A 21429-nucleotide genomic window follows, 5' to 3' on the forward strand; every position below is an offset into this window, starting at 1 on the left:
GAGTGATGCCAGCGAGGTTTCAGTGGAAGCGGGCAGGGAAAGCTGCGTTCCCTGCCCCGGCTGTGGGGGGCTCTGCTCCCTGCGCGCACGAGGGGCGGCGGGGGCAGAGCACCGAGACCTTGCAGGGGTCTGTGGGAAGCAGATTTGTGGCCAGCATCTTCCAGCTGATCTTTGCTGTCTCCTGCTTCCTCCAGGCCATGGCAAGAGCTGTGTGCGTTGGTCCTTTCAGCGGGTTTCCTCATTCTGACCATGGGTTTGTTCTCTGCTTTAGCCCTTCAAGCGCTTAACACAGATGACAGCCCCTCCAACACAAACCTGATAGTTCAAGTCATGTTTGATGAAAGAGCTGCAACACTAAATTCATCTTCTGGATGGAGACAGCCAGGACAGTACCAGATCTCATGCAGGAGGAGACCACCTGGAGATCAGAGACCAGCTGGAGCTCCAAGAGCCACTGATGCTGGGCACACCTGAGCTTTCCTGGAAGCACACTTGGTTCCTGGCCTCTCCTTCCCTCTTTGCTGGTTTGTCCCTGCAGCCCTCAGACCCTTCCTGTTCCCTTTTCCTACTCCCAGCTCATCCCTCTGCTTTGCTTTCCATTAATAAAAATTTCGGCTTCTTCACTTTGTGTCTTTGTGGAGCTGAAGTGGACCAAAACCTGAGTGCTGGAGTGCACAGGCCCTGTCCTGCCATTCTTTTCTGTGCTGTGTTTTGTGCAGAGAGGAACACGGGCAGATCATGCTGGAAAGGTGCCTGCCCTGAGGGTCCCGTTTCTCAACAGTGTGGAGTTAGAGGTCTTGCTGAGTACACTGAAAGCCAGCAGTAGGACAAAGACCCTGGATTTCAGAAGAGCCAACTTCAGTATTTTCTGAATCCAGCTGAGAGGGATTCCATGGCAAACATCCACTGAGGGCAAAGGAGCTTGGAATACTGGAAGTTGTTCAAGAATAGCTTCCTGAAAGCACAACAGTGGTGCTTCCCGTCACAAGAAGAGGAAGAGGGCAGAGCCAGAGACCACCCTGATTTACAGGGAGCTTTGGGTGTACTAAAAATGAAGCAAATTAAGCAGCAGCAGCAGAGGGGTGAGGCTCAGACCTGTGACCATCCCACAGTACTGAGCGCTCTCAGGCAGTTCTGGTCCCCACAACTGAGGAATCACAACTCCTGCCTCATACACCGTCAGAAACCAAACAAAGTGAGGCCAGCTGGAGGACACCCTTCCAGTCTGTCTTGGGCATGGCTGCAGAACAGCCCCTGCTTCTTCCTCCACCTGAGTCTGGGGTTGCTGATCTCAGAGCAAGGTCATGCTCTATTATCCAAAGACTGTTCAGAGCAGGCATGAAAAGTGCTCCATGCACAGTTGAGAGTCCTGGAAGGTGCTTACAAGAGCATCTAACCCAAATCTACCCTTTTCCAGTTTAAATATGTGGTATTCTCCAGCAAGAAAGAGCTCCTCTGGCTCTGTCGGTGCCTGTTCTGCTGTCTTGGGGCCACCTAATGTTGGGACAAGGAACCAATTCCAGTCTGCAGTGACAATAAAGATGCTGAATTTGGGATTGATAAATTGGTGACTATATAAGGCTAAGATGGAGTCCTAAAACTCCTTTGACCCTGTGATGTTCACTCAGCAGCTGAGAACTTGAATACCATTGTAGTTTTGGTCTCAGCTCTGGGAATCACAGAATCCCAGAGCAGTTTGTGTTGGAAGGTATTTTAAAGATCCTGTAGTTCCAGTTGCCTGGCTATGGGCAGGACATCTTCCATTAGAATTGGAAGAATTGGACTAATCCATCTTCACCTTCTCCCCTCTGGATTTTGTTCTAATGTGAAAGTATCAGCTGGTTAAAGTTAAATTTTTTAGCTCACAGAACTAGCTAGGAACAGAAGTTTCCCAATATCCCACCTAAACCCACTGTAGTGATTTTGGTTTGCCAATTTGAAATTTCCCAACCAACACACCAATTTATGTCACAGCTTCAGCATCGGCCAAATCACCAGTGCACCCACTAGAATTATTCACTCATTTCCTGCTGTGAGATAGGATTAGGAGGAAAGCAAAACAGGCTCAAACTTTAAAAGGTACAAAGAAAAACTTTATTACTAAAAACTATAAAAAAAATCAGAATAAAACTTTTAGAACACTCCTCCCCACCCCACAACTTCTTTTCTTTTACACTGACAATGTGAAGAAAAACAATTAGTCAGTTTACCATTTAAAAAAAGGTTTTTCACCAATTCACTTGGGAGAGGAGATTACTCTCCTCAGTATATGGAGATTTCTCCACAAGAAAGTTTTCTCATGGCCTCGATGTTATAGCAATCAGCTGCCCGGAAGAATGGAAATCTGATCACTGTGTAAAAAAATCCCTTCAACTAACAATTTTCCTACAACCATTTTTGAGGACTGCATCATCTTGTGGGGCACACTCTAAGGATTATAACAGTTCAAACAAAAGCTTTCTTCATCTTTAAAAACAGAGGTTTCTCTTCTTCCCTGGGGGGCAGCAGGGATTTTCATCTCTTCTTTATTTAAACTTACAAAATCACAGCCATTTCAGTATCTGCTTACTCTAGCACCAATGCCTCTGCTCATATCTACAGTTAAAACATTCACCCACCCCATAATCTCTGTGTTATAGGGAAACAAAACTCTTCTCCATAGCATAAAAAAGAGAAATTTCACAATCATGCCATCAGAGCACAAATAGGGATAAAGCACTTTTATTTACACTTGCTCAGTTTGTAAAACCATGTGTACACTGCCATCACTTAAAGTGCAAGCTACATGTCTTCTGAATAAACTGAAGGCATAACAGGTGCTATGTAAGATAAAATACTGCCACCAGTAGTTATACAACTAACTACAAATGCCAGTAGTATAGTTCAAACCATGACCAGCTTAGCTTGTTAATTCCTCTCGTGTATTACCAGCCAAAAACATATTCCATTGCTTTAGATACAATACTTTCATCTTTCCGAGGAGTTTGTCTGTCAGAAACCACCTAGAAGGCAGGGATAAAAACAAAAAGAGAAAATATAGAGAATCAGTCAACATGCAATTAATAGTTTTTACACTAACCATTTATTTCTTTTTCTCCTAAGCGCTACCGTATTTTGACAAAATGTGTTTGAAATATTTTCAAAACAAGCCCTTAATCCCTCGAAAAGTGGTAAGTCATTAATTTAATATTTTTTATTATTATTTTAGAGACTGAACAGACTGAGCCTGTACTTGAACCACATCGTTAAAGAACTGACAGCGAAAGATAAAAGCTGAGGTCACACTGAAGTTAGTATCTGTACAGACTCATAGAGCAAAGGGGAAACAACACAAAAACAAGATTCTGCTTCCCTCAAAATACCTGATAGTCACTAGTGGAAGCCTTATATGCTGTTGCAAGAGGTCTCATTGTAGAAATCCTTGCAGTATTATTTGCAGGTTGTACTGGTGTGCCAACAGATTTTGAAGGTGGAGTGAAAATCGAAGACACTGAGGATTTAGAGCTTCTTTCAAAGTTTTCCATCAGACTCTTAAATAGAGGGTAAATATAATGTGAACAAATATGAAAAGCAGCATTCCAACCTTGATCATCTAAAATTATCTACTATTTAAATTTTTTTTTGATAAAACATTTGGATCCCAAAAGATAAAAGGCATGTCAGTACAGAACATACAGGTACACATGACCATCAAGCATTAGCAATCATCTACATGTTGAATTTTGCCATTGTAAAGTAGTGCAAGGTTGGAATCTGTTCACTGTCTGTACTAAATGTCAACTAAGTTCAAAACAATGTAGAGAAAATATATTGTATGACTTGCAGTAAACTTCAAGGCTCCATTTCGTAAGTTTATGTTTAGAAAGGAATGCATGTAGAATGGAAGCAAGTGACTTGATGGGAGCCACAAGTTCCACAACACATCAGAGAAAACAAGACAGAAACTAACAACCAGCCTGGGGAGATGTGATTTGGTCATTTAGACTCAGAGGAGCATGGGATTCAACCAGCCTAAAGACAGCAGAAACTTGGCAGAAGAGTGCTTTCCAAAATAAACAATAGGATTGGTGTACACTGTGGGTGGCAGCTGACTCTCTGCTCAGCATAAGGGGAACCCATGCAACTAACACTTCAAAATCAGAAGCCTAAGAGCTGATGTCAAACCCATCATATCTAGTTTTCAATTGCAGGAAAGTCTTACCAAAACAAATCCTTCAATGGTTTAGTCTCCCTGTAATCTTTTGCCTCCAAAAATACAAATTAAAGACTATGTATTTATTTATTGGTATATGAAAGTGAATACTACCCACAAAAGACATAAATGAGAATTCAAAAGCAATGAAGATCAGATGCCTGGCAATTATATGTCTCAGATCATTACTTCTAGAGCTTCAGCTTACAGGTTGAAGTTTGTATCATTCATTGATACAAACTGGACACCAAAATAGTAAAAAGGCATGGACAGATCACCAGCAGAAGCCCACAGAAGTACTTATTTCTGAATTTTATTGAGTGTAAAAAATTTTTCAGACTGCTGAAACCAAAGTTCACTTCCTGTGGCTGCCTTCTCAGAATGGTTTACACTGGAAAAAGCTTACATTGTTCTTCACTATCATGTATCCTTAAAGGAGACCAAAAAAAAAATCTGCACTACAGAAGAATGACTGTTATTTGCTTAAGCTAATGTACAGTAGCCAGTGCAAAGTGCTGCAAGAATTTTAGGTCAGGATATTGCCAATACCTAGACACTAACAGTTTATGTTAATATTAAGACTACAAGAGTCATGTCTACCCCCAACTTCTACTTACAAGAATCACATGGTTTTCTAAGGGCAGGTGGGAGAACAAGATTGGGATATTCTTGCTAACAAATTTTCAGTCCAAAGTACTAAGATAAATTGAAGAGTCATAGGCACATAGTCACATAAAAAAATAGAGAGGTACAATTAGGAGCAGCAACAATTAATCAATTAACAATTAGGTATCCATTTCAGGCCCTAAGTGCCACAAACTCCAGTCAGGAAACTTATCTCAATTGCTCTTATATTATGGTTTCACTTCCTTGCCTGGTACAGCAGTATAATTGTATGCATTGTAACTTCCAAGGAGCACAGAGATTGCCCATAATGAAGCTTGTCAACAGGAAATGTTGACAAATATTTAAAGAACAGACTAACTACTTAAGTAACAGACTGTATCTATGTAGATGAACTACCTACAATTTGCAATTGCAAAAAAAAAAAAATATATTAAAGCACTGAGGGAAAATAAAGACCAAAAGCACAGTACCTTATATTTAACTAAAAGCAACTATTAACTTACTTTATCTATGCAGGGCTTGACACCAATCATGATAGATTCACCATAAATTCTTCCATCTTTGCTTAAGGCTTTCCGGGCTTGAAGCTTAGACTGATATCGAATATGCATCCAGTTTCCTCTGTTGGACATCTGAATGAGATTAAGTATAAATTGTGAAATGCAACTTCTTGAATGTTTAATGCACAATGTTTTCTGACCTAAGTGTCAAACTAAGACATACCACATGCTTTAATATGTTTCCATACTGAGCAAACTGCAGGAGAATATAGGAAGCTGATGCTTGAGGAAATCTGAAAGACAGAAAAAAACACTCAAAAAATTATGAATAGTTTAAGAATTCAGGTGTTAAGATACAATCCTATGAAGCATTTACAGAAATCCAGAAGAGACCACTGTAATGACATCAGAAGCAGAGACTTGAGAAATGCCACCTTCCAGGCACTTTACCACACACCCTAACAGCAGAATGGTGCCTTTCTAACTAGAAAAAATAATGTGTAGCTTAAGTTAAGATGCCTCACTGAAATGTATGTGCTTGCTTGCTTTAACCATAGCTGTATTTCCTGCAGCACATACCAATGCCAAACAACATCAATGCCCAAAGTATTTTTCTCATTTGCTGTAAAGACTTCACTCACTCAGGTTTTTCTGATACTCTGGAAATCCACTTACCCAAATACAGTTACCCATGTGTCATCAAGTTGATCTTCTGAAGTGAGGGAATCACCTTGAGTATAAAAAGGATCTAGCTGAGCAGGAGATAGAGTAGTCTTCTTAGGTTGCCCAATACTTGCAGGACTGAACATGCTTGAAGCTGTTAAGTTGAAATGGTGTTGTTGAACAAAATTCTTTTGCAAGACAGAGGTTTATAATAAAAGAATAAAGTCAGTGTCAAGCATTTCCCTTGTATATGGAAGAGTTTGATGGGGATTTACTCACAGACAGAAAAAGCAAGTCAATCATAACTTCACATCTGCAAGCACACTAACAAGTTTTCATGACTAGCTACCTAGTGTTCTCTTTGACTCTGAAACACCAACAGCTTAATGCAGTTGCCAAATAGGCACAGGCCAACAGAATAAAGCTTAGCAAAAAGCTACCAGTTCACAGACAAGATATCAAACCTTGTGAAGATGGAAGGCAATTCATCCATCTCAGCTTCTTCATTCAATTACAACCACCTCTGTGCTCAGTTCAACACCACATTTGGAACAAGGAACAAGAAAAGTTGCTTGAAACGCAGTCTCAGAATGAATAATTATTTCCTATTCAATACACCTTCTGAAGAGCTAACAAATGCACAACCTATTCATAAACTAGTAAGGAACTGCTATAGCTTGAACAATGATGATTTTTCTGTATTAAAGAAAGCAGTAAGAAAAGAAAATAGAAATTTTGACAGGACATCTACCTGCTCCTGGAGTTGATGGCAGAATTCCAACTGATGGGCTCTGTGTTAAAGTAAAGCTGGCCTGCATTAATTTACAGAAAGTAACAAATCATTCTTATAAGTATACTGCTTGGATCAAGAGACAATTTTCAAGTGACTTAAACATCCACATAATAATATTAACTAATAACTCCTAACTTTTAAGAGTAAGAACAGATATTTACATGTATTATTCAATAAAAATTTACCAAGAGGTATTAATGAAAAGCTATTTGACAATATATTTGACATGTGCTTTGTGAAACAAATAAGTTTTAAGTATCAATACTTAGAAATCCTTTGGTTTACCTTCTCAAAATAGTCAGGTCACTATTGCTGCACTGTAATAATTCACACATTCATGTGCATCCTGATGGGAAGGATATTAGTATCCCAAGTTTATCAGGATTTTCACTGCCTAAGGGTTCAGAAATCATGGAAACATAACCTGCACTTGTATGGAGACTATTACTAGACTTACTTTCCTGCTCAACTATTTAGTGCATAGAAGGAAAGTATACTTTGAATTTTAGATGGTAGTCGTTTTCTTTTTAACATAGGGTTTCAACACCCAAAACAATTTTCATCTGTTTTTGGCCTGAATCATTGCATTTCTTAGATACAAAATTGAACAGCCTGGAGAACCTGTAGACCTAGCAACATTATGTTCTGACATCTGCTGAACATTTTCTGAAATTTAATATCCAGTCCTTTAAGACACTGTAGGATTCTGTCCTTCACAGAGAACCTCAGCTTTCAGAATAAACTTTTCAGAAGGCAACACTCAATAGAAAGACTGCTCATTCAATGAAGTGCTCTCCTTGCATCAAAAGAGCTCCATGAAAAAGGAACTAGCAATGCTTGATTAGTCAGTTAAGCAGCAGAGCTTATTATAAAATTTACCTTGTAGAAATTTGAGCATTTCTCTTTCAAAATTAGCCCCAACTATCTACCCAAACTTTGATTAGATATTTTACTCAGAAAACCATTCTGGTTCTGTAAGTGCCTCTGTTGCCTTCTAAAAGCTAATCACAGAAACATGGAATTATTAAGGTTGGAAAAGATCTCTAAGATCATTGTGTCCAACCATTAACCTAACACTGCCATCTTGACCATTAAACCATCTCCCCAAGCCACTTCCACACATTTTTGAACACTACCAAGCATGGTGATTCTAACACTTCCCTGGGTGGCCTGTTCCAATGCCTGACCACCCTTCCAGTGAAGAAATTTTTCCTGATACTCAATCTAAACTTCTTCTGGTGCAACCTGAGGCCATTTCCTCTTGTCCTATTACTTGTTACCTGGGAGAAGAGACCAGCCTCCACCTTGCTACAACCTCCTTTCAAGTTGTGAAAGGGTCCTTCTGGGAATCAGCAGCCCAATAAATTTACAGGAAAGTGAAAAGCTGACAAACTGACCCGAATTTGTATGTACGAAGCATGACTGAGGCATGATTTGCATTTTTTATTTCCTACTGTACTGAAAATTGGCAATAACAGGAATTTGCTTCATGACCACAGCTCTTGTTTAGTCCAAAGAGGAACAGGCCCACCAAACAACCCAAACAGCATGATTTGAAGGGTCACCAGTCATTTTGCTACAGCAACTTATACAACTAAGTTTGAGAATTCACTGAGGCACTAAGCTGCCTCACATCTTTTCTGCTAAGAACAGGCCAGTACCAAAGACACTTACTGGTCTTCTTGAGGACAGAGGTGTTGATCCAAGCCCAGGACTAGATAACTCATCATAAATGCTTCTAACTGGTGGAGCACCACCTTTATCTTTGTGTGAAGGGACTACTGGTTGTGGGGGAGACCCTCCTGCAATTCAAAGGAACAAAAGTAGAGCATAAGAAAACTTGCAATTTTGCTTCAGTGCTGCTTGTTCTTGAAACTTCAATGATAAATTCAGCCATGCTCTCATGCTGATTGTTGTTGTGTCTGTTGATTGTTTGCAAAACCGTGTGTCCTACCCAACTGTTCAGGTTTGAATGTTCTAGGCAGGAGCACCACGTGTCTCAAACAGCATCCTACAGAGGTACCATTCAGAACTTTCAGACCTCTTATTAACCCATTCTATTCACTGTGCACATTTCTTTCTTTGAAGTTCTGAGCATGGCTGTATCTTTCAGTTTTAAGCCAGGCCAGAAATCTACTTTAATTGTTTCAGAAACTAACTTGGCTATAGTACAGATGCAAAAGCAAGATTTTTAAAAATTGAGATATCCTTCCTAGATGTTGAAGAACCATACCAAAATGCAGAGATGTTGCCCACTACTGTCACATTCCCACTGTCCAAATTCCCTGGCTTCCCCATCTAATTTCATATTAAATAAAAATGTAAGAAGAGAATATTTTATCAAAATAAGTTCTTGCAGCACTTTAATCCCCAATTTCTCCTTCAAAATGATTAGCATATTAACACCATCAGATATTAAATTATTCCAACTGATTTAGTTGTCATAACTTAACAAAATAATTTAACAAAAGCCAAGATCACCCACGACATGTCAAATACTCAGTTACTCTTCTCAGAGAAGAAAACAGATGTACAGTACTAACATGGATAAGAACTTCTAGTTTGATTAATTAGGTGGTTGAAGAGAAATGAGCATCTACAGCTAGGAAAAGTCACTACTCCAGTCCAGTGACAGCAGACATCAAGACTTTATCTACAACCATTAGAAACTAATTAAAAAGTATATTTTCAGTTTTTCTCCACCCAGTTTTTGTAAGTTTGACAATCTGTAAGTGACCTTTTAAAATTCAAAGAAACAGAAAAATTTCTGCAAAGAAATCAGCAGTTTGCATAAGCTGCATTTAGTTTGTCAGCAGATATTTCTGTTTTCAACATCGATGTATGTGTAATTGACTTGTAAAGTCATATAAATTGATTTTGTATTAGGAGAGGTTCATGTTGCCTTTCCTATATTCTTTCCTGATACCAAAATTGCCACGTTCAAAACATTTATTATAATTGAATACACTGAGTTCACCACTTACTCAATCAGTGGAATTTGCTTATAAAAAGATATAAAACTCTAAGTATTCAAATCTGCAACAGTCATGTAGAATAATGAGACAAACCATTTTTTTTTTTCTGCTTTCAATTTTCCAAAGTTTAACAAATTCTGACCTGCCAGTAGTGGAGACCTTGTTTCCACTACACCAACTGAAGGGCCATATAAAGCACGTGGCTGTGGAGTCACTGGTGCAGGTAAGTCACCCATCAAAAACCCAGGCAGGAATTGAGCACTAGTTCCTTGTTTTGGAGATGTCGGGGAGCCAAGAGTCATTGGTTCAGCTCCTGAAAAAAAAAATTAAAATATGAAAAAGACAAGTAAGCTAATTTTTTCCACTGTGGCGTCTATTAAAGAAACACAACACGAGATACAGTAAAGTGATTAAGAGCACAGAATTCCAGAATCGTTACAGCTGGAAGGGACCTGTGGATATGATCTGGTCCAAAGACAGCCAAGGCAGGGTCACCCAGAGCAGAAACGTCTCCAGATGGTTTGGAATGTCTTCAGAAAAAGAAACTGCACAACCCCCCCTGGGCAGCCTGTTCCACACCCTCAGTGTGAAGCAGTTTTTCCTCGTGCTGAGATAGAACTCTTTGTGTTTTGGTTTACGGCCATTACTCCTCGCCCACTCGCCGGGCGCTACCCTTTTGGGACCCGTCTTTGAGACATTTCCATATATCGGCGAGATCAAAGGCGGCTTAATCACCCATTTTACAGATAAACGTAGTTTACCACAACCTCGCATTTTTCTCATCTACAAGCGGCAGCCGATGGATTTAACCCAGCTCTCCTTCCGCCTCACCGCAGCCCGAACCGCCCCTTCCCGGCAGCGCGTCCCACAGCCCAGCACACCCACACCGCCCGCCGGCAGGAGCACGGCCCCGGCCCCGCAGCGGGGACCCCTGAGGCGGAGCCCAGCAAAGCCGAAGCGCGGTGGGGTTGGGGTGAGCCCGCGGGCCCAGCTCACCTGCGGGCTGTTGCTCCACGGCGAAGGTGGCCATGTCGGCCCAGATAGGGAGGAAAAGGCGGCGGTGGCTCCGCCGGGCGCTTTCAAACGGGACCGAGCTTCCTGCCGCCGTCACTTCCGACCCGCCCCTGGACATGGCGTGAGGAGCTGGGGCGGGAGGAGCCCTGCCCGGGAGGGAGGGTGTCGGTGTCGGCTTGTACCGCCCTCGGGCTTCATCGCTCCGTGGCAACAGATCCGTGCGAGAAGAGGCTGGTCGTGAGCGGAGCTGAGGGAACCGCGGTTACCTCACAAGGCCTGAGAACCCAGAGCAGCTTCCCCACACCGTCTGCCCAGGGAAAGGGACTGCCTGTCCCGACCCGGGGCTGTGCCTGTCCCGACCCGGGGCTGTGCCTGTCCCGACCGGGGCTGTGCCTGTCCCGACCCGGGGCTCTGCCTGTCCCGACCCGGGGCTGTGCCTGTCCCGACCCGGGCTGTGCCTGTCCCGACCGGGGCTGTGCCTGTCCCGACCCGGGGCTGTGCCTGTCCCGGCCGGGGCTGTGCCTGTCCCGACCCGGGGCTGTGCCTGTCCCGACCGGGGCTGTGCCTGTCCCGACCCGGGGCTCTGCCTGTCCCGGCCCGGGCTGTGCCTGTCCCGGCCCGGGGCTCTGCCTGTCCCGGCCGGGGCTGTGCCTGTCCCGACCCGGGGCTGTGCCTGTCCCGGCCGGGGCTGTGCCTGTCCCGACCCGGGGCTGTGCCTGTCCCGGCCCGGGCTGTGCCTGTCCCGGCCGGGGCTGTGCCTGTCCCGACCCGGGGCTGTGCCTGTCCCGGCCGGGGCTGTGCCTGTCCCGACCCGGGGCTGTGCCTGTCCCGGCCCGGGCTGTGCCTGTCCCGACCCGGGGCTGTGCCTGTCCCGGCCGGGGCTCTGCCTGTCCCGACCCGGGGCTGTGCCTGTCCCGACCCGGGGCTGTGCCTGTCCCGACCCGGGGCTGTGCCTGTCCCGACCCGGGGCTGTGCCTGTCCCGGCCGGGGCTGTGCCTGTCCCGACCCGGGGCTCTGCCTGTCCCGACCGGGGCTGTGCCTGTCCCGGCCCGGGCTGTGCCTGTCCCGGCCGGGGCTGTGCCTGTCCCGGCCGGGGCTGTGCCTGTCCCGACCCGGGGCTCTGCCTGTCCCGACCCGGGGCTCTGCCTGTCCCGACCCGGGGCTCTGCCTGTCCCGACCGGGGCTGTGCCTGTCCCGGCCCGGGCTGTGCCTGTCCCGGCCCGGGCTGTGCCTGTCCCGGCCGGGGCTGTGCCTGTCCCGACTGGGGCTGTGCCTGTCCCGGCCCGGGCTGTGCCTGTCCCGGCCCGGGCTGTGCCTGTCCCGGCCCGGGCTGTGCCTGTCCCGGCCGGGGCTGTGCCTGTCCCGACTGGGGCTGTGCCTGTCCCGGCCCGGGCTGCCAGCACCCCCGGGACAACGCCGTGAGCTATTCCCGCACGGCCACGGGGCATCAGTGCCGCGAACAGCCATCGGATGCAGTGGGGTTGTCTAACCCCCGCATTAAAGTTTAGCATAGAATCACGGAAAGGGTTGGCTTGGAAAGGATCTTAAAGCTCGTCTGGCCCCTGCCATGGGCAGGGACACCTTCCACCCCAGGTTGCCCCTGTCCAGCCTGGCCTTGGACACTTCCAACGATGGACACTTACTCAGCTCCTCTAAGCAGCCAGGGCCTCCCCACCCTCAGTGTAAATAACCTAATCTCAATTTACTCTCTCTCTCTCTGAAGCCATCTCCTTGTCCTGTCACTACATGCTCTTGAACATGAGTAATTCATGTTGAGAACAAGAAAGGGTGGTGGTTCAAACACAGTGGTGTGGTACAGTTCAAACTACTGGTACCAGGACAGAATGCAAACCTTGAAACCGAACCTCTAAAGTCACTTTAGCACACAATTTATCCAAACACAGTGTTCTCTTTATTTTGTTGCATATTAATATATCATATAATTAAGAGCCACAAAATATTAAAATCTTGTAGAGGTGTGTTTTTTTGTTGGTTTTTTTTAAGCATGACCTATTAAGACAGTAATTTCAGCCTGGGATCTCTCAGGAGGACCAAAATTATCAAAATTACAGACCCTATGATGTCTGTTCTTTACATACAAAGTGGAATGAGTGAGGGGACAGCACGTGAGGATCAGGTGTGAAGAGAACACAGTAGCATGAACAGAGATAGATCATTATCAACATTTTTTGTATCTCTACTGAAATGATTTACAGGAAAAAAAAACCCTGCTAGGGTTCCAAGACTGGACTTGTCATGTTAGTGCAAATCAAATCACTACTAGATGAGAAACAATATAAATACATGAAGCATTAAAACATCCTATACATTTTGAGCATCCTCAAAAGACCATAGTTTTAATTAAAAAAAAAATAAAAATTAATGGCTGGCTAGTCCACAAAATTCAATAATATCATCTATAGTTGAAATATAATTTTAAAATCCAGTATCAAGGTACTTCATTATATGAACGTTTTATTATCTAGATTTTACAACTAACTAGGAATGCACAGATTTTGAAAGAAAGCACCTTAGTTATTTTACTTCCTTTCTCTATTGCCTGCATTTTCTGATGGTTCCGTAAGAAAACCATCATTCTATTGTTTTATAATATTTCAAGGAAAATGATCTTTTTATTAGTGCTCTGCTTTTAGGCAAAACTTCTCTGAAGTCAGTATATTTGGCCTTTTGATGACACGCTGGAAAAAAAACAGGGTCAAAGGAGGGTAAGAAAAAAAATATATATAAAGACTTGAAAATGCACATGTAAAAGGGGATTTCAAAATGACAGATTAAAGTACATCCAACAGTTCCTGTACAGTCAAAACAGAATATTTCAATTCCTTCTTTGGATCAGTTGTGACTGTTTATGCTTCCATTTGCCTTTACAATGTGTTCTTGGTACTTGTGAAGCTGCTCCATGAAGCCAGGATTTGGACATGCTGCAGGCCTTGCATTTTTCACCAAGGAAAAGGCTCTGGCAAAGCTCAGTCTTTCTGTCTTCATTAGAAAACCAATGACTACGGCTGCTGCACGGGAGACTCCTGCATTACAGTGAACCAGGACCACGCCATCCTCCAAGAAAGAAATTAAACATAAGTTGGGATATTCATTAGGGAGCTTATATATAATATTCTTGCAAGACTTATTGAAAGCTCCTTGCTGAGCTCAAAGCAAATATAAGTCCAAACACAGATATAAGCATAATGTAATCATGAAATTAAGTATTTCTCTACCCAAAATGCTTTATTATTACCAAACCCATCAAACCTAATTCATACTGTGGTACCAAAGACATATCCTCTTTCTTCTTGAGGCCTTACAGCAGCCCATTCATGTAAAAACCAAATCACAGACACCTGGGATACTAAAGTATCTATCTAATTGGGTGACAGTTTTGAAACAGATTTTATTTGCAATATGGAAAGGAACCTGACAGTATCTTGTTAAAGGTTAAACACATAGCAAGGCAGCAAACAGCTAGGCACAGAGGCAGATTTTAGAACATCTTGTAGTTCCAGTCACGTTTCTTGTGTACTCTGCAGGGGAGATTCTGGGTAACAGGGATCATGCACAGGAACAGAAAAACTAGCAAAGGTATCATGTGATTTGCAATTTTTTCCTTCCCGTCACACCACTGGTACAACTAAGGCCCCTTCACTGGGAACTAGAGTGCAAAATCCAAAACTACCCAACCTCCCATAAATTCACAAATGCTTCTCCTGGGGTTTGAATTCAGGCTTATCCTGAATTATATATAAAATCAATGGGGTTTATCCTACTTAAACATTTCCCACACAACCTATGAGACACCTGAATGGAAGTTGCACGCTGGAAGTTTTGTAAAGAAATAACAAACCCAAATTAACGCAAAGACAAGTAGACAATCTAGCATGTCTTAAGCAATGTTTGCAGGCCCAGGCTTTGTGATGTTGTCATGTTTGTATGTCAGATTATGACCTGGAAAAGCCTCAGTCCAAACTGTCTGCCAAATGCCCCTTTGAAACAAGAAGAAACCACTAAACCCCCAGCACTTCCACATTCTGAATGAAAATACTGAAATGTGACATGATGTGCTCACATAACTGAAGCTAAACAAAACTGTTCTAGTTATAAACGGCCTGTTCTGTCTGCCCTGAATGGGCACAAGTCACTTAATGGGAATTTTACCCAGAGACAAAAAGATCCTTTAAGCACCAGGGTTCCTTTCCAGGAACTTAATAGTTTATGTTACAGATTCGGGAGCTACAATTATCTGGCCTTTTAATAGACACACAGACCAGAAAATGGTTCATGCTCCAAAAATCTTCCAGTGTAAATAACAAGACAAAGAAATATGGAGTGTTATTATCCTTGTTGGAGATATTCCAAGCAGAGGCACTGAGGGTAAATAATATGCATTGGAAGCAATTTTTCCTTTCCTTTCTATAGTTCATGCTTTATTTCCCTCTTTCACATTTAAGTTTGATATATCTTTTTAAATAATTGGTTTGTTTTACACTGACAAAAATTATACAGTGATACCCATGAATCCTGAAAATTATTGAACATGAATGGATCTGGGTCATAATATTAAACCAGCTTTAATACTGAGAATATTTCTCTTTCCTTGCTAAAGCCCATTGTTTATAATTCATACAAAAATTAATTTGGCATGTCATTCTTAACTAATTTTGTATTAGCTATGAATACAGAATAAAAGTGAGAAACAGACTGCAAACAGGAAATTCATCTCTATTTACCAAGAACTCCTTGCTCTGATCCTGACACCCTAAGTTTTCCTGCCCAGAAATGGTCTGTGGACTTGCAAGAATCATGTAAGACTCAAGACCACATTGTGGAGTTTTTAAAAATTTTTATGGAGAAACAAAATCACCTTCCACCAACAGAAAAGGTTATTATACAATAGTTATACACAGTGGGCAAAAAGCCTCATAAAGGAAAGAAATTTAAATAAAGCATAAAGTTTTTAGTGAAGTTGAAGGCTAATGTAATTCCTTATAGATTCATTTTACTTTGCAGTGAAATGGAGGCTTTTTCCTTAGGAAAGACAGAGGGAGCAATAAGGAGTGATGTTAATGAACAAGCAAAGATTTTCTCTTTGGAAACACATGATTTCAGAACTCTTATTATTAGCTATTAAACACATAAAAAGTACCCCTCATTCACAGTATTATGACTTGACATGGGTCACCGAACATGTCATGGAAAACCTTTCTGCCAAGCTGGAGCCTAAAAGAAAAGCTGAGCTCTGATCAGTATCAGAATTTGTACCATGATGTCTAGAGACTTGAGCCATTACAGTTTTAGAAACATGAATCCTGTTACAAGTGCCCCGCTGGCACTGACTTACAGAACAGTGCAAGCTTCACTAGCATCCTCAAATTCACATGCTCTCATACTTGCTTCATGGAGTCAACCATGTTCTAGAAATAATTTCTCATATAATCTCATGTTGTCTCACCAGTGAACATCTCTTCCTCCCCCATTTTAGGAGATGAAACAGTAGTATCTCTGTGGTTACTTGAACAGAAGAGCACTTCATGACACTATTTATCATAAGCTCTTTTAACACTATTTTGACAAAGCAAATAAAGTAATTCAAAGCACCCAGAGATCTGTCTCTGTATACCACTATCACGTGCTTTTTGAAGTGATCCTGGAGAACAACTATCCCACAATTACCTTCTCTTTCATCCACCTCTTCCATCAGAAAACTATAAATGTTGTTGTAAAAGTAAGTTGTAAACTCCTTAACCTACAAAATAGTAACTGAGATATAAACACCAGAGGCAGAAAGCAAAAGTGTGCAGTTGTGAATGGCAACTCTCATTTAGAAATGAACTGGAAACTGTAATTAGAAACCTTGAAAAGGTAATTTAGAGACAATACGTTATCACATAGCTTGTAAATTATAAATGAGAAAAGGAAAGTACACTGCAACACAAAGAAAACTGGGGCAAGATCACCTTTTATCCCAATCTACATAAACAATGAACCTGATAGATATGGTAGAATAACATGCAATAATGGTTTGGTTGTTGAGTTATAGTTTAGATACCAAAAGAATGGTTGTAGTAAGCCTGAATTTAAGAGCTCTGAGTTGGGCATGTTCCTGGTAACTCTGCCAAGCAATCCCAGAAGGGTTTTTCAGCCTATTTTCTACATCACATCCTTTTAGGATTTTGTGAGCAGTTAAATCACTTCTGGCTCTAAGACTACTAGTCCATTTTCTGATATTCTTGGTATGTATGTGGATTCATAGCATGTTCTTTGAGCAGCCTGGTCTAGGGGGAAGTGTCTGTGCCCATGGCAGGGGGTTGGAGCTAAATAATCTTTGAAGTCCTTTCCAACCCAAACCATTCAATGATTCTATAATGAAAAGCACAAGGATAGTGATCACCTGATGATAAACCACACAGATCTGTAAAAGCCCTGTTTCTTGCTTCTAATCCAGGTTGGTTTCTAATCCAAAACAATATCCCCAATGGAAAAATTTTTCTTCATTTCCTTCTGTCAGGGGTCGTGACTTACTTTTAGGATGCAATTGTGTAATCTAAAGTCAAGCCTTGGTCAAAATGTATTAAAGAAGCATTTCTCTAAAACTCATAGACAGTCATTCTGAAAAAGCAATGCTGGAGGGAATGAAGATTAACAGCAGTGCCATGAAGAATGCTTAGAAGATACTTGGATTTTCTATTTGAAATTTAAAAATACAATGGCAAAACTTTCATTTGGTACTATACCTTCTTTTAACAAAAGAAGCTGCTTCAGTTCTTAAGTAGTGCTACAAATATTCTAAACAGGATAACTACTAACATTAATTATTGATATACCATACCTGGATCTTGGCTTTCTCAATAAACTCAAAACATTCAGGGAAATAGGAGGTAATATCAGTTTCTGGGAGGTCCAGAATGGAAATGGTCTTGTATATAAAGTCATTGAGGAAGGCATTTTGGACTCCATATGCCACATTTAGAACATGAGTGACCTAAGCCAAAGAAATAAAAGGAAAAAAAAAAAAGGAATTTTTCTGGAGATAGCAAGCAAAACAAGCAGTAACAAAGGTAAATTAATCTTTAGGCATACACAGACTCTACCTTACACTGATGCTATGTTCAGTTTTACATATGTATGTTGTCTATGGTATGCTTTTCCCCAAGCAAAGTTTCAAAGTGTGCTAAAACATCCTGTGATAAATCTCAGGGTTTTTCTGAGAGGAAATGAAAAGATCAGTGCTCAAACACAGACTCAGAAATGGATTTTTAACAGAAAAGGGAGTTTTCATCACATGGTTGGAAAATAAAAGAGAAATCAATAGGAATGAGAGCACACATCACCTAACAATTGCCCAAATTTCAAGCCTGCTCTAACCCAGCTTAGCATTCCTTCTGGTTAGTTACTAGAAATAGTTGCTGAAGCAGAAGGATGTCAGAGTAAACTACACCTGTTCTTGGCAGGTGACACCACCTCTCTAGCCTCCTGCCATCTCTGCTCTGTCCAGGTTACAGCCAGGTTGTGGGTTATTTAAAGTTACAGTAAAGTGACATTTAGATGGCACCAGATGCCAAACTGGTCCGTGGCCTGTCCTGCTGAACCACCACTGTCCAAAGGCCTTATCACCCCATTCCTGCAACAGAGAGAACAGTAAAACCAGAAAATTTTGGGACAGACTTAAGAGAAGCTGCTTTCTTTTTCTAGTTTCATCAATGCACATAAAGCAAGAGGGAATGGTGCTGCTTAGTGTCTGAAGTGGAAATGCATATGGAAGTGCAGGAATCTGTTCCATTAAACAGCTCAAACAATCATCACTCTGGTAGGGAAGCAAGATTCTTTTCAGTGGTCCCTAGCAACGGGATGAGGAGCAATTGCCATAAGATAAAACATAAGAAGCTTCACATCAGCATGAGGAAGAACTTCTTTAGATTGAGGGTGGCCAAGCACTGGAACAGGTGCCCAGGAGGGTCACAGAGTCTCCCTTTCTGGAGACATTCCAAACCCACCTGGACACGTTCCTGTGTCAAGTGCTCTGGGTGACCCTGCCTTGGCAAGGTGTTTGGACTAGATAATCTCCAGAAGTCCCTTGGAAGATTCTGGGATTCTCTGAAAGCATTTCAGCTTCTCGTGAAGCCAACAGAAACCTCCACCTGCAAATGGAGCAGCCTTTTGAAAACGCAAGTGGAATACGGTTTTCCTCAGATTTGCTAGGGTCTGTTTTAGGATAATAAATTCACGGGAGAAAAGCGCTCGAGATACATCTGTATGTCGGTGTAACGTTACCTTATGTTTTCTCATCGTCTCCAGGTCGTGAGCAGCATCCTGCGACCCTAGGGAGACAGAGAGAGCGTTGCTGCGCTGAGCCCCTGCCTGCGCTCCGTGCCCCCTGCCCCCAGCCCCACTCACCCAGCAGCAGCCAGGGCTTCACCACTCCGACCTGCAGGTCAGCGCTCAGATCCTGCACGAAGCCGCCGCCGGGCTCCCCCTCCTCCTCCTCCTCCATGTGCAGGCAGGCGCCGCGCCACGTCTCGATGATCCTGCGGCCGGTCAGCGTGGTCACTCGGGTGCGCTGCTTGCGCAGGTTGGCCCTGGAGAAGCTGCGGATCTCCTGGGCGAGGGAGTGCATGGCGGGACTGCGGGCACCGCTCCGCTCCGCTCGGCTCGGCGCTGTTCCGGGCCGCCCGGCGCTGACGCTGCCCCGGGGCGGTGCCTCGGCGTTCAATGCTCCCCCCGCCTGTCGTAACTAAAGCAGCCTTTAAATGGAAGTGCCGGCTTTGCAGGCCGTGCGGCAACGTCTGTTTGATTCTAATTGGGATCTGCTTGTCGGGAAGCGTGGGAAAACATTGGAAAGAGCTAAGTGGGAAATGCTAGAATTAAATATAATGGGTTTGGTTTTTTTTACCCCGTGTCGTTTGGCTAGTGACCAAAGACTAAGCAAAATCCGCTTCTTATTGTGATAATTGATAAAAGATTCATGTTAATCATAAAAGTATTGGGGTTTGTATAAACCAGAATACTAAGGTCTGAAGTGAAGCATGGACACTACACAGAAGAAAATATATTATTAAATCATTCTGTTTTAAATCCCCCTGTTATGAATATTATGTTTTCTAAATAAGTTGTATCTACTACCAGTTTGCAAAATCAGACTTTCCGATAGTCCGATAGATTTTGCAAAATCAGACCTCCTGCCTCTGTTTGATCAATGCTGCCTGTCTGTGAAGACCAAACTTCCTGACTTTTGCCAGTTTTTATCTACCAAGACCAGATGTTTGTCTATGAGACTGACTATCGCCCAGAGACTTTGCAGATATTTATTCGACCACCACTGCTTACCTGGCAAAATTATGACAGCAAAACCACAAAAATTATTGGTTATAACGAGAGACCATAGTATAGGAAGAGGCTGCAAACCAAGGTTCGATGGAGCATGGAGTGGGCAGTGAGCCCTCATATTCCCCAGTGCTGCTTGCTGTGTCTATATCAAATAAAGAAATCTAAATTCTGCTGAATATTGAGACTTTTTGTTTCTCATTTATAACATTATGTTTACCAAAGAGGCAAAATGAAGAAAAGGGAAGCGAAGTGAGGCTGCTTCCCCCTTATTCCCAAATGACTTAATGCCTATGTTTTGATGTATTCTCTGTAGTGTACCATTTGTAATGTTCCACAGCTGGTACACAGCCATGGAATCACAGCATGATTTGGGTTGGAAGGGACCTTAAAGATTATCTCATTCCTACCCCCCTGCCATGTGCATGGACACCTGCCATTAGACCAAGTTGTTCCAAGCCCCATCCTGGCTTCCAATGCTTCCAGAGATGGGGAATCTACAGCTTTACTGGGCAGCCTGTTCCAGTGCCTCACCACCCCCTCCATGGTGGTGAAGGATGAATTCTGTGAAGAATTTCTTCCCTACATCTATTCCACTCTTTCATTTTGAACCTACTCTTCCTTGTCCTATCACTGATAAAGAATCCCTTTTCCTTGTAGGTCCCTTCCGATAATGGAAGCCTACATAAGTATGTGAAATGTTTGTTTGCAAAGTGAGATGGTAATACTGTTAAATGAAATTCTGCCAGAAATATATTTCAGTTTGCTAACAATCTTCTCTGCTGGCTTATAGAATGAGGACGTATTACTACAGTACTTCTCCTCTTGTGGTATTCCTCAGATTTATGCTGGACGAATATGGTGACTTTGAAAAGATCCTTCTGATAGTTCCCCAGAATGCAGTACAGACCAAAGGCAACTCAGTTCCATGTAAAGAGGTCTACAAATGCCTTGGCAATTCCAGAAGCAGAGAATGCTGTTAGGAACTGCAAGAGCATTAATTATTTCTGGGAATGCCAGAGGCAATTTTCTAACAGGAAAGAGACACAAAAGCAAGGTAGTCTAAAAAAGGCAGAATATCCCACACACTATCTGCAAAAGCTGGAGTATAAACTAAGATAAAATCAAAGATTATGCTTAGTGTAGAGAGAGGAACAGAGATTTGGGCTGGATCAGAGCTTAGGATGACAAAGGCACCTTGAAGTACAAGTAAGAGGTTTTATAACATTCTGCAAGGTAAATATGTGGCCTCTCTGAAAGTATTTGTGGGGGTTGTTTTTCTTGTTCCCTATTGCTACAAGTGGACTGTGCTTCATAGCAGTTAACTTAAAA

General features: G+C 42.7%; 2 protein-coding genes across 5 annotated transcripts; both read right to left on the bottom strand.

Annotated features, from left to right (window-relative positions):
• Positions 1–2077: 2077 nt before the first annotated feature.
• NUP35 (nucleoporin 35) lies at positions 2078–10854 on the bottom strand. Of its 4 annotated transcripts, none has more exons than XM_062506702.1 (9): positions 10747–10854; positions 9893–10063; positions 8450–8577; positions 6734–6794; positions 5995–6136; positions 5543–5612; positions 5323–5451; positions 3363–3530; positions 2078–3002 (listed from the first exon to the last, which is right to left on the bottom strand). In XM_062506702.1, the coding sequence occupies exons 1-9, from the start codon at positions 10778–10780 to the stop codon at positions 2925–2927; spliced, it is 981 nt and encodes a 326-aa protein (XP_062362686.1). In that variant the 5' UTR covers positions 10781–10854; the 3' UTR covers positions 2078–2924. The 4 variants fall into 4 exon arrangements, with proteins under 4 accessions (XP_062362686.1, XP_062362683.1, XP_062362687.1 ...); XM_062506699.1 differs by having other exon boundaries at positions 5995–6170; positions 6723–6794; XM_062506703.1 differs by having other exon boundaries at positions 8450–8586; positions 9887–10063.
• A 1978-nt stretch (positions 10855–12832) lies between these two features.
• Positions 12833–19408, bottom strand: DUSP19 (dual specificity phosphatase 19). The gene is made up of 4 exons (XM_062506705.1): positions 19171–19408; positions 19048–19094; positions 17606–17758; positions 12833–13839 (listed from the first exon to the last, which is right to left on the bottom strand). Exons 1-4 carry the CDS (start codon positions 19388–19390, stop codon positions 13618–13620), a joined length of 642 nt encoding a protein of 213 aa, XP_062362689.1. The 5' UTR covers positions 19391–19408; the 3' UTR covers positions 12833–13617.
• Positions 19409–21429: the final 2021 nt, after the last annotated feature.

Source organism: Cinclus cinclus, chromosome 21, assembly GCF_963662255.1.
Source record: "Cinclus cinclus chromosome 21, bCinCin1.1, whole genome shotgun sequence".
NCBI lineage: Eukaryota > Metazoa > Chordata > Aves > Passeriformes > Cinclidae > Cinclus > Cinclus cinclus.

Coding starts and splice junctions, on each gene's coding strand:
- DUSP19 (XM_062506705.1), bottom strand. CDS start 19,390: ATGCACTCCCTCGCCCAGGAGATCCGCAGCTTCTCCAGGGCCAACCTG. Junction 19,095..19,170: donor GAAGCCCTGGCTGCTGCTGG/GTGAGTGGGGCT, acceptor CTGTCTCCCTAG/GGTCGCAGGATGCTGCTCAC. Junction 13,840..17,605: donor TTGAGAAAGCCAAGATCCAG/GTATGGTATATC, acceptor TCTTTCTTGGAG/GATGGCGTGGTCCTGGTTCA.
- NUP35 (XM_062506699.1), bottom strand. CDS start 10,780: ATGGCCACCTTCGCCGTGGAGCAACAGCCCGCAG. Junction 6,795..8,449: donor CTCTGTCCTCAAGAAGACCA/GTAAGTGTCTTT, acceptor AAATTAATGCAG/GCCAGCTTTACTTTAACACA. Junction 3,003..3,362: donor CTTCCACTAGTGACTATCAG/GTATTTTGAGGG, acceptor CCTGCCTTCTAG/GTGGTTTCTGACAGACAAAC.